Raw genomic sequence first — 12,656 nt, 5'->3', positions numbered from 1 at the left:
GTAACCAAGCGCCCAACCAAAGCACACAGCCGCCCGCCCCGCTCAAGCCTGGCAAAGTTTGCACGGGGAAGGCGGCGGCTTTGCGTTCGCCCCGCCGGTGGGGTGGCGGTGGCGCGCCGCTCGGGCCACGCGCCCACGCCAAACAGGCCAAGACCGTGCTGCCAGCGGAAGCGGGAAATCGTCCGGCCGGCGCGCACGGGCTCGTGTTGGTGCGGAAACTCCCCCGTGCTGCGCCCCTGCGCGTCGAGATGCGGCGTCGGATTTCAGGCTGCAGCCGCATGTGGTTTACCTGCGACTGCGAAAGATCTTGTGGCATCTACCAGCATTTTCCTGATGATTGCGAGCCTACTCGTCCGTTCCCTCTGGGAATCGCGTGTTCTGTCTGCTCTTTTGGTCATGGCTCATGCATTTTCAACTTGAGTTCTTTGGGTTACAATCCCTGAGAAATCAACTCTGCTGCCATGTAGTGTACTTTGATGTTCTTTCTGGAGAGTTTCTGTCAGTATGCATTTTCTGCAACCTGTAGGATTGGAGAGGGCTGCTGCGTCACATACAGTACGCCCCGCCGGCGGCCGCGGCGCCGCTCCGGCCTCCGGCGGCGAGAGTCCAGTCGCCATTCGCCAAGGCGTCCACCCGCGTCTTGCTTTCAGTCCTTGCTTTGGCGCTGGCGCCAAGCTTCCTCCCTCTGTCCACCACCGGGTCAAGAATGAAATGTCGAGCATCGAGTGCTGCCTCCTGGTCCTGGGGATGCGTCGTGCATAGGATAGAACCGTGCACACGCCACATGGAGTGCTCGTCTTTCTCTGAGAGAGAAGAGAACGCCATGTTTCGCGTTACGCTGACAAAGCCAGTCAAGCTCCAAGCACCCGGTGTCCGTGCCCACCAAAGAGTGATTGCGCCGTGCAAAACCGACATATGAAAAGGCTGGCAGTCCAATGAGTTGAATCCTCTGTCTAGCTTTGCGTAAAACAGTTGGTCTCGGTTTCGCGGTGCATTGCGAGTTCGGATCTCCTTGACAGGGACAGCGCAGTTACACGCTCGGTCAGTCTCAGCTAGCAATTGGATGAACTGATCACGGTTCTTGACAATCAGTGCTTGAGAAGTGGCATAAAAGACAATCAGCGCTTGAGACAGCGGCTGTCAAGACTCAAGAGCAGGGGGGAGAGATTTCCTGTGTCGCTTCCGGATATTTACAGTGGTCGATGCAGTCTTTGCATTTTCTCGGACACAGATGATGCATATGCTGCGCTAAGAGAGACGCCAGAAGCTGGAGACGAGGCCGGTGTCGCGGCCTGAAAAACATGATTCTGCTCCAGGCCGTCAGAGGATTTCACCCTGCTCCGGGCTGGTAGACCACCGGGTGTTTGCGATTGGTGAATGGTGATGGCCAACCCCACGAACAGCGACTCCCAACTCCCAAGCAGACGAGTTTAATCAGCAGTCAGCGCAACGGCCCATCACCCATCAGAAATCAAGTGTGACAGCTCCGGCGTGTTGCTATCCTGGATTCCTGGTCCAAAACGCTATCCTACGAAGAACAGAATGCTCCGATCAGGAGCCGCCGAGCTTATCTGATCTGATAATCCCAAACCCCGAAACGGAAAAGGCTTGGGCTCCCCGCATCTATCGCTGCAGCGACTGCAACGAGGAAGATCACAGCAGGTGGACCTGGACGCCTACGGGGACGGGTAATGACACGGTGTAGTAGTGTCCTTCTTGTTGTCATTGATTGTGTGCCATCCAGGTGTTGCTGGCTGCCCCCCTTCTGGCCGGCGCCGGCTCTTCGAACTGCCGTTGGGGTGGTGCTGGTGCGCCAACTGGAGCCGCTTCTCATGAGGAGAACGCCGGATTTCATGGCTCCACTGCCTCGTAGATATTTTTGCCCCGTCTGACGGCAGCGTGGTCCTTCAATTCGAAAGCTTGGCACGGATTAGGGCATGTACAACGTGTGCTGTTTGTAAGTGTCTAGAACACCGTATATAGACAATCAAACAGACAACTTGTACAATGGTGTGCATGTTAGTCTGTCTGTAAATTATTTAATCTATGTATGGGCACATAAAACATGATGATCAGCTATAAATTAATCTTTGTATACTATTTTGTTGTATATATGAAAAAAACGCTTTGGGATCTAAATAACTACACGAGAAAAATGCTTGTGAAAAAAATAAAGATGTGCTTGCGGTGTGCACACTAGCCTCCAACACAGTATACAATCTTTTAAAAAAACTCAGTATACAAAACCATATACATAGTACGCGCAATGGGAACTCGTGTTGTATGCTATAGAAAATATCTCCTGTCCTGTTCTCTCGATCTCTCTCGACAAGACAATCTCTATCCTCTCCTGTGCTTGGGACGACGGGCGACGACTCCCCACGCCGCTTCACTCACCATAGCAGCATCTGCCCCCAGCAGCAGCCGTGGTGGATGCATTGTGTTGACCTCACCACGGACGCCCAGGCCATGGAGGCTGCTGCCATCCACGCCGCCCGCTTCTGGTGCGCCGTGCGCCAGGCGGAGTCCACGGCGCTGGCGCTCCGCCGCCACCTCCGCGGCTCCGCCCGCGAACCCGTCAGGCCCTCGCCGCCACCGTGGCGCGCCGCCTCGCCGGCCGCCGGGGGCTCCGTCGTCCAGCCCGGCGGCCGCCGCTCCTTCCCCTGCGCCGGGCTGCTACTCGATTTCCCGCCACCATCTCACTGATTTCCCGCGCCAAATACATGCTCTCGGAGCACTCGATCCGTGGAGCCGTCGGTGACTTGCAACGCTGCATACAACGGGGGAGCTTGCAGTCGATTTGGCCTGGGGCAACGAGCCGTGCCGTCGCCTCACGACAAGTTACAGCATACAGACGGCTGAAAAAGACGCGGGTGTGTTTAGATACGCGAAAATCTAATAGAAAAAGTTTGTATCGGATACTGTAGTATACTGTAATATTTTTTGTTTGTTCGTGGTAAATATTATTCTATTATATGCTAACTAGGCTCAAAAGATTCGTCTCGCAACGTACATCAAAACTGTGCAATTAGTTTTTTATTTACCTACATTTAGTACTCCATACATGAGGCATTTACTATATTTAATGTTTCGATGTGATGAAAAGTTTAAAAAGTTTGGAGAAAGTGAATACAGCCGCGTTGTACATGCCCTTAAGGTCTGAAAGATTGACAGTCAACAGAACCGATAGCTATATATGTACTCAACTAATTAAAACATCTTCGTCGTAGGGGTGGTAAAGAGCCCAACATTTTGAACTAGAAAATCTAAGGATCGGGCCCTAAAAGGGCTGGGCTCTAAACATATGTATTTTTGAACTAAAAATTTTAAGGGCCTTATTGGGCTGTGAAGAGGCCACTAGGGTCATGGCCCATTACCACCCCTACTTCGTCGTACACGTAATACAATGATACGCTGCGTGCATATTCGAGAAAAAAAATACTAATTAATGCATAATCTTTGCTGCACAAAAACAAAATATGGCTAAAGTTGCTTCTCGCAGAGCTGCAGCATAGGGCATGGCGGCTCGGACATCTCAACGGTCAAGCTCGTATGGTATGCACAGGAGTCAGCACGTACGGAAGCTGCTCGTATGATTTGCAGTCCCATTTATACAAATTTCTCTGACGCCACGGAGTCATTTGTCTCAGGCGTAATTAAATAACAAAACTAATTACACAGTTTGGATGTACACGACGAGACGAATCTTTTGAGCCTAATTAGGGCATCATTAGACATAAGTGCTACAGTAACCCACAATGTGCTAATGATGCGGTCAAAGGCCTCAAAAGATTCGTGCGGTTTCCAAGTGAGTTCTGAAATTAGTTTTTTAATTAGTGTTCGAAAAGCTCTTCCGACATCTGGTCAAACGCTGATGTGACATCCAAAATTTTTTTTGTTTTGGAAACTAAACGCCCCCTCAGCGAGTGCTGGGACTGCTTGCTGCCTGTCAGCCTGTTGGTGGTGCGGACCTGATCGTGAGGGGCAGGTGGAAAAGAGTAGGTGGGATAGGAAATTGCTTCGCTTTTTATCCAACAACAACAAACATGGCGATACGTTCTCCGAGTGACTGACACGTGGGACATACATCTCGTGGGGCCCCGGTCGTCAGTGCATTGGATAAAGCTAACTGGACTGTCTTGCGTAAGAATGTTACATAGTATGATTAGACAAGGTTGATTTTATATGAAGTGGGCTCAGGTTGGTGCAGATGCTGCGGGACGCACTGACGAATGATGGTGACAATACAGTATTCTTTGGTTGTAATATGTCTCTGAAGCAACAAGTATTACGCTGTCGCTAATTAGTGATTACTGAGCGCTTTTGGAGTTGGGCGCTAGGTGTGGACTGTAGAGTGCGGATAAAGAATAAAAGCAACTCCAACACATCGATCTTTCCCTTTTTCCTTTTTTATTATATAGGGAAATTTCCTTTCTCAATTTCAATATATATGGAAAAAGTGCTCTAGCAAATTGATTCTCCCCTTTCTATATGGAAAGGGAGATGCGATATCTCCTCTTTCTATTGAGGATTGGAGAGAAATTATTGGGGATTGAGAAAAAATAAAAAGGAAAGGGAGATGGAAAATCAATCTGCTGGAGTAGGTTTTTTCAACATCAATCCTTTATATTGAGAAAAAAATAGAAAGAGAAAAGGAGAAAATCAATTTGTTGGAGTTGCTCTAAGCACCCTAATCCGTTAGGCCATTCTCAATGCAAGTAGTATATGAGTTTCATTCTCATTAAATGACATGTCACATAGACAAAAGTGATAATATATCATCCTCCTCCGTCCTGAAATGCATGACATTCTAGAGTTTAAATTTTATACTCAAATGTAAAGCATTCTAGGTTGAGAGTGGACCAAACCATCTTAATTGTGCATTGTTTTTGGATCTTTCTCAATAGAAAAATCTGTATGCAACCATGTAGGGGTGGATGTGGGAGAGGTGAATGGAAGAGAGTATGTTACTTTAATTAGTACATATTTAATTAACCATATAGAGTTCTAATGCTTAATAATTAGAGATAGGAGAGTTCTCCATCTCCATTATCTGTTGGAAAAATCCTAAAATGACCTATATTTCAGGACGGAGGGAGTATAATTTAAGAATAAAGACAAAAATAGAGTTTTATGGTGATGAAATTTAGTGTACACAGATACCGAGAGCCATAAAACTAGAATGAAACTCTATTAAGAGGATTTGAGTTCCATCTACACACATTCATCAACTTCTGTCGGTCACGTACTCACGTGATACATTTGATCATTGATATCAATCAGTAACTGTACATTAAGGAAGACACTGTCATTCCGGTATCAAGCTGATATGGTACTCTTAGTAACTGCGTGATGACCTTGTCCACTGATATTGGTAACGGTTCATGCGGAAATTATTATCAAGAAAGGAGTAAGGATCAACTTAGTGATCACAACTCATAAGGTTAAACAGACCTCCAAGCACTATAAAAGAGCCATAGCGTGTCATGTTTGTATATGTTAGTCCACTTACCATACGCTCCATGTATTTTATAAATTTATAAATTCATGAAAGGGAGGAAGGATCATGTTTTCTTTTTTTTCTATGTAAGAGTCCTCAAGAACTTCATCCTGGCAACCTCCTATCTAGACATTAGGTTTCTTCCCTATTCATATATCGACTATTTCTAGGACAATTTCTCCCTACTTAACTGAGTGTGCGTGCGTTGTGAGTGTCTGAGTTGTACTCTGTAATCTCGAAAAAACTAGTCTCTAGAGATTTAGTCCGACATGCACACAATTTCTTACTGCTCTAGAGGGAGTTACAAGATTAACTCGACTTATGTGCATATAACATGTTATAAGGCTCGAAATGATATCTTCTACTATGCCAAGGTGTCCCCGCCCTACCATGGATCTAACTAGTCTTTCTATTAAAGTTTCCAAAGTCTTTAAGCATTGCCTTTTTGCCCATAGCCATTTGTCTATATCCAACTCAACGTTTAAATCAAGTATAGGAGTTTTGAAAACCCACACTTCTTGATAAGTATTTGGCAGTTTATAGTCTCATAAAAGTAGTCTACTTGTAGATAAGACATGGAGGTCGGAGGATCGCAGAAGATTCAGACTGATCCTTTACTACCTATATCCCCAATGATTTGTCAAAACTCTCGGGTGACAGCCCACCAAACCCAAGGCTGCTGGAAAAAAATCAAAACGAAACCCATGATTCCACAACTACTTGCCACGGCCAAACACTCCAACAAACACCAACACCTCCGGCCACCAAAGTCATCTCCCAAGTCCCAACACCATCCCCTCATCCAAAAAAAAACAAAAACAAAAATAAAGTCACAACACCATAATCGACGACCCACACGCACGCCCCCGATCCACACACGCTGCACCCACCGTCCGATCCGATCCCAAAGCGAGCGCCCACGGTTCTTTAAATCCGCTCGCAAACTCGCTCACTTCTCTCTCCCCCTGCCTCTGCCTGCCATCTCTCTCTGCCTCCTCCCGCAAGCGCCGCCGCCGCCTCGCCCCTCCCGATCTCCGAGGCAAGCTGCGACGCCGCCGCCGCGGCCATGGCGTTCGAGAAGATCAAGGTCGCCAACCCCATCGTCGAGATGGACGGTGAGATCCCCTCGCTCGCCGATCACAATCCAATCGCACCCTTCGCGTTGCGCTGCTGGAATTTAATTTTTCCGCTGGGGGTTTCCGGGTGCGGCGAGATCTGTGAGACTGAACCGTTGACGCCGTTCTATACTTGGTTCAATTTTGTTTTGTTGGGTGGTTGGGTTCGTGTACAGAGGTTTTAGCGAGGAAACCCTCTCTACACTGTGTGGTCGAGTTGCCGCGGCGTGAGTCCGCGGAAAACGCGGGAGGCGGCTCCCTGCCGCTTGAGACATTAAATTTGGGCACGCAGCGAGATTCAGATGCTGCGCTGGTGCGCAGATGATGATCTATGTACGGAGGGAGGTGCAGAAAATTTGGACGTAGCCTGTGAAGGAGGAGGTTAATAACGAAGAAGTGGGGGGAGCTAGTGCTTTCCTGGTGTTGGATGCCTAGCGACTGGATCTCGCTTAGTTATATTTTTTTTTAAGCTGCAACTTTTGTATTTTAGGGCAACAGTCTGACTTTTCGTTCAATCACCATGGTTGCTCTGCTTGTGGCCGCGACCCATACGCTAACCACTCTTCCATCTTCAAATAACGAAAACCCCCCGCTCTTCCATCTTTAAACCAAGAAAAAAACAATAAATCCATCTTATGATAATTGACGAGTTCGTAAATTATTGTACATAAATTACAGTAATCAGCGTTTTTCACCCTAATGGCGCAAAACTAATTATTTTGCTCATCCACTGTGGCACTAATATCTTCTGTCATTTTCTTACTACAGGCGATGAGATGACCAGGGTATTCTGGCAGTCTATCAAGGACAAGGTAATCAATACTTAATGTCTCTCCATTTTCTGACTAATCTGGGTTGGTTCTTTAGTTTTTCCTGGTTTGATTAGTCTGAATTCTGATAATTTTTGTTCTTTCAGCTTATCTTCCCATTTTTGGACTTGGACATCAAGTACTATGACTTGGGGATTCTACACCGTGATGCAACTGATGACAAGGTCACCGTGGAGGCTGCAGAGGCTACTCTCAAGTATGTTTGTTTAAATACTTTCAGTCCCATCCAAAGGACATGCTTGATTTGCAATCACTACTGTTCCCGATTTTTTTTTTTCAGTTGCATTTTGATGTAAAACCAACTTTTATCATCATTAACTTATTAGATTCTTAGGAATTTTGTTTTATTTGATTAACAATGAGATTCAGCTTTTCTGTTGAAGGTGCTTGCTGAGTGACTGTTCCATGTACTTTTATAACTTTTCCATATTTCTTACATCAAACCCAATGTTCTGCAGGTACAATGTGGCTATTAAGTGTGCTACCATTACCCCAGGTACATTTGATTGTTATGCAGATGAACCATGCACTCTTCATAATTTCATATTGTTGAAATTTTTACACTGCAAGTTTATAGATCTCTTACTATCTTAAGTTCTCAACACTGACAGATGAAACTCGGGTTAAGGAGTTCAACCTGAAGCACATGTGGAAGAGCCCAAATGGAACAATTAGGAACATTATAAATGGTAAGGTGCTTCTGTAATTTTGCAATGCCTATAATCTGGTTGCTCATGTTCCTCTTTCTGCCTGTTATCTTTAGGTACTGTTTTCAGAGAGCCAATTATTTGCAAAAATGTTCCAAGACTTGTTCCAGGTATTTAAGGAAAATGTGGAACTACTATACATTTTGATGTGAATGTTTTCCTTCTAAATTGAAATGTTGGTGAAATCAGGATGGACTAAGCCCATTTGCATCGGAAGGCATGCTTTCGGTGATCAGTACCGGGCTACTGATGCTGTTCTGAAGGGGCCTGGGAAGCTCAAGCTAGTTTTTGGTATGGTTGCCTACGTCACATCATTCAACTGAATTTCTGAACAGTATTCTGTCTCACATCTTCACATCGTGCATATTATTATTGTATTGTTTGTCATTCACAGAATTGCTGTGAGTAAAAGAAATGATCCTCTTTTTTTCCTTGTTTTGTTCTCAATTGGTAGAGGGGAAGGAAGAGCAGATCGATCTGGAGGTATTCAACTTCACTGGTGCTGGAGGAGTTGCCTTGTCTATGTACAACACGGATGAGGTACCGCTTTTCACTGCTAGCTCGATGTCTTAGTTACAAATAATTCTCGATTGTGAGTATTTTTTTTCTAAAGATTGTTTATTGCTATGGATAGTCAATTCGAGCTTTTGCTGCGGCTTCTATGACAACTGCTTATGAGAAGAAATGGCCGCTCTACCTTAGCACCAAGAATACAATCCTGAAGAAATACGATGGGAGGTACTTACATAGTTAATATGATCCTATTATTCATAGCTTCCTTTTGTCTTCTAGACAAATTGGTCTTTATTTTTTATGTTCTTTTACTTTGCAGGTTTAAGGACATTTTCCAGGAGGTCTACGAAGCAGACTGGAAATCCAAATTTGAGGCTGCTGGAATATGGTAAATTTCCATCTTGTGTTGTTTGCCAAAATCTTCCAGAAAGTTCTCACTGTATGTCATGATACTGAAATCTGGCAGGTATGAACATCGTCTGATCGATGACATGGTTGCATATGCGCTTAAGAGTGAAGGAGGCTATGTGTGGGCTTGCAAGAACTATGATGGAGATGTGCAGAGTGATTTCTTGGCTCAAGGTCATAATATGCTAACTTCTGAATCCATGTATAGAAGATGCTTAATGTTATGTCTTCCCCTTATGTGGGCTAAAGTGCGCTGTGATGACTCTATTTATCAATGTGCAGGTTTTGGCTCGCTGGGTTTGATGACATCAGTGTTGGTATGTACTTCCTGACTTCTTATTCACGTTGACTACAAATTTTAGTCTTATGCCAAAGAAAACTTTATTTTTTGTTGGGTCAGTGGCATAGCTGGACATATTTCTTTATCTCTACATGCTTCACACTCTCATAAATAAATACAATGACGCTGATCCATTCTGTCTGTAGGTGTGCCCTGATGGGAAAACCATCGAAGCTGAAGCTGCTCATGGCACAGTTACCCGCCACTTCCGTGTTCACCAGAAAGGAGGTGAAACCAGTACGAACAGCATCGCTTCAATCTTTGCTTGGACGAGAGGACTTGCACACAGGTATAACTTCTACTTGCTTTGAGCCCAAGCCTTGCTGGCTTATAGGCTGCACTCTGTAATGTGGGAGCTTGTCTTTGTTCAGCTACATAATATTAGTACCCAAGAATCATCATTTATTTGTTTCAGCAGAAGTCTAAAATTGTGAATTTTTGAAAGTGTATGCTTAGATGTGAATTATCATTCTTCTACTTGGACTTTGGTTATAGGGCTTAGTTGATTCACTTAAGTACTCTGTTTGTGCATCACAGGGCAAAGCTCGATGACAATGATAGGCTACTTGACTTTGCACTCAAACTCGAGGCTGCCTGTGTTGGAACTGTGGAGTCTGGGAAGATGACAAAAGATCTTGCACTTCTTGTTCACGGCTCTTCCAAGTATGTTATGCTTTTATAAGCTATTGCTTCATCTACTTCTGGAGTACTTCATTTTCATCTTGCATGATTGCGGACTTTTCGTATTGCCCTTATTTATGTGTGACTTTCTTTTCTAACTTGTAGCGTCACGAGAAGCCATTACTTGAACACTGAAGAGTTCATTGATGCCGTTGCTGCTGAGCTCCAATCAAAACTGGCAGCCAATTGAGCTTACAGGAAGCTTTTGGCAAATTTAGTGCTTCACCACCCACCACTACTAAGTCATTTCGGCTACATTAGCATTGTTATTCACGCTTCGCAATGGAGTGAATGTGCCTTCTGCCATTTGGATGTAAGCTAATTCAAGATGCTACTAGTGTTATGCGCGCTCTGAATAAAGGACATAGAGTTGGCCAGTGCTGTGATTAGGTTACCAGCAATAAGCTCCATCGTATTTGTGGAGATGTGTCTTGTTTTCTCCTTTGAATTGCATGGCTTCTTCGTCGTTCACCAATCATCAGTTTTTCTACTGTGTTTAGGAGGCAGTAAAGGGTCCTTCGTCAACCATAATTAAATGTGGGGAAAAAATGATCAATATGCTGAGTTGTAAGCTCTAAAGCATGAAGTGTGTGATTGATGCCACTTTCCATGGTACCAATGTTTCAGTCTGCTGCTATCAGTTCGTAAATGACTTCGTCGTTTTAGGCTCCATTTAATTCAAGTGCTAATAAGTGAAAGTGCTAAACTTTAATACCAGTGTATCCAAATAGGAGTGCTAGTTTAGTTAAGATTTAAAAATTTTAGCAAAGATATGCTACTAGATGCTAAATTTAGCTATTAACTTTAGCACTTTTGAAGCGAACAAATTATGCTACACAATTGTTTCATTTAGCCGTCACAAAGAGTTGGGAGTTCATTTGCATGGAATTTGGCTGCCGGTGAAGTGATCCTGGAAGAGATGACGTCTGCGAAGCATAAAACGACCTACTAATTACTAAATGCCACGCTATGCAAAGTCACTCGCGACGTGGAGACGCCCGCAGCATATGCCACATTGCCACCCCAAATATACACGCTTGGCCTAACCGCCGGGCCAGGTGGTTCGTCGCCTCGCCGGGCGTGCCGTCGCCGACCACTCTCTGGTGCCCACGTCCAGGTGGCTCGTACGTCGAGTCTATCCTGCCCTGCCCTTCCGGCGTCTCGGGCTCTCGGCGGAGCTGCACAGCAGCGGACACACGTCGGCTCCCGATACCCGCGACGAAGACGCTCCCGCCCATGTGTCCCCGGCGCGCCGCTCCCGTCGCACCACGTCCGAGGCCACGCGGCGACGCCGCGCCCCACGCGGGCACGCACCCTCTCGCCGCAGCTCACCTATTCATCTGCCGCTTGCAACGAGACGGGCAACAGCACCAGCAGCATCTGAAGTTCTGAACGGAGTAACAAGTGACAGGGAAGGAGGATGTCGGGAGCCCAGGGCGCGCACCCGGTCGGCCAGACGACGCCGACGACGTACGAGTCGGTGGGCGGCGGGGAGAACCGCACGCGCACGGACGTGCGGTCGCGGGAGGACCAGGGCGCCATCCAGATCGAGAAGGTGCAGGACAAGGTCGACGATGCCGCGGGGCGCGGGGTGGACCGCGGCGCCTTCGGCGACAAGAAGGAGGGCCGCCACGCCGACGCCGACGCCGACGCAGGGGCCACCGGCACCGGCGCGTGAGGGTGACCGGCCGGGGCCATGGCTCGCGCGCTCGTGCTGTGCGCGTGTCCGCGATAGCTGTGCGTTTGTTCCTGCTCTGATGGCAACGACTGATGAATGAAATAAGAGCACCTCCAAGAGTTTGGCAAATCGAGTTGCCATTTTTATTTTTGGCAAAAATATTAAAAATACTTCTCCAACAGTTTGACAAAAAACTTGGCAATTTTTGACAACTTGGGAAAAACCAGACCTCTACGCGTAAATATACGCGCGCGGCGCGCGGTTGGCATCGTGGTTTCTAGTCAAGTGGGAGGGTGAAAAAAGAAATAAATAAAAGAGAAGGGTTTCTGATTTAACTTTTCAAAAAGTGGAATGGCATAAATATAATTTTGTTTCTCTCTCAGGGTTCCTGATGTAAGTTAGATCTGAATTTGACAAGTGAATTATGTCAAATTGTTGGAGATAAATTTTTTTTTATTTGGCATATTTTTTTAAAAGTTGGCAAAATACAAAATATGTTATGTAACATGTTAGCGGAGCGTCGGGTTTGAATCCTACCTTTACTCCCTGCAACCCGTTCTGAAATTCGCATTTTGTTCATTATTCTAACAGCAAATTTGGATCTTTAACCAAAGAAAAAAAAAACTTGGACATGGCCCAAGAGGCCATGATCCGATAGATGCGAAATAATCTAACACTAGAAGCAGAGCAGACACAGACCACGCCTAAGCTTGATGATGACAAGGAAGCAGCGCAGGCTGGGTTGCTCATGCATGCTGTGTTTTTTTTCCATTAACTGACCAATTAGCACCAGGATTCTGACATTAAGTGGGTGATGATCATATTTCTCTTCTTTAAAAAAGAGAGCACTATAATTTCATATTGCCTTTTTACTTGGAATTAAA

At 45.8% G+C, this 12,656-nt stretch overlaps 2 protein-coding genes across 2 annotated transcripts; both read left to right on the top strand.

Moving 5' to 3' along the window:
* Window positions 1-6,227: 6,227 nt before the first annotated feature.
* On the top strand, window positions 6,228-10,697 carry LOC120710029 (cytosolic isocitrate dehydrogenase [NADP]-like). The gene is made up of 15 exons (XM_039995670.1): window positions 6,228-6,615; window positions 7,384-7,427; window positions 7,532-7,641; window positions 7,904-7,941; window positions 8,057-8,134; window positions 8,209-8,262; window positions 8,342-8,443; window positions 8,607-8,692; window positions 8,787-8,890; window positions 8,985-9,053; window positions 9,132-9,247; window positions 9,356-9,390; window positions 9,560-9,702; window positions 9,951-10,076; window positions 10,200-10,697. Exons 1-15 carry the CDS (start codon window positions 6,567-6,569, stop codon window positions 10,282-10,284), a joined length of 1,239 nt encoding a protein of 412 aa, XP_039851604.1. The 5' UTR covers window positions 6,228-6,566; the 3' UTR covers window positions 10,285-10,697.
* Window positions 10,698-11,455: 758 nt separating this feature from the next.
* LOC120710028 lies at window positions 11,456-11,900 on the top strand. The gene has a single exon (XM_039995669.1). The coding sequence runs from the start codon at window positions 11,515-11,517 to the stop codon at window positions 11,770-11,772; it is 258 nt and encodes an 85-aa protein (XP_039851603.1). The 5' UTR covers window positions 11,456-11,514; the 3' UTR covers window positions 11,773-11,900.
* Window positions 11,901-12,656: the final 756 nt, after the last annotated feature.

The sequence above is a fragment of the Panicum virgatum genome, chromosome 5K (genome assembly GCF_016808335.1).
Source record: "Panicum virgatum strain AP13 chromosome 5K, P.virgatum_v5, whole genome shotgun sequence".
Taxonomy (NCBI): domain Eukaryota; kingdom Viridiplantae; phylum Streptophyta; class Magnoliopsida; order Poales; family Poaceae; genus Panicum; species Panicum virgatum.
The sequence above is the reverse complement of the archived record's forward strand: the minus strand, read 5'-3'. Positions and strand labels throughout refer to the sequence as shown.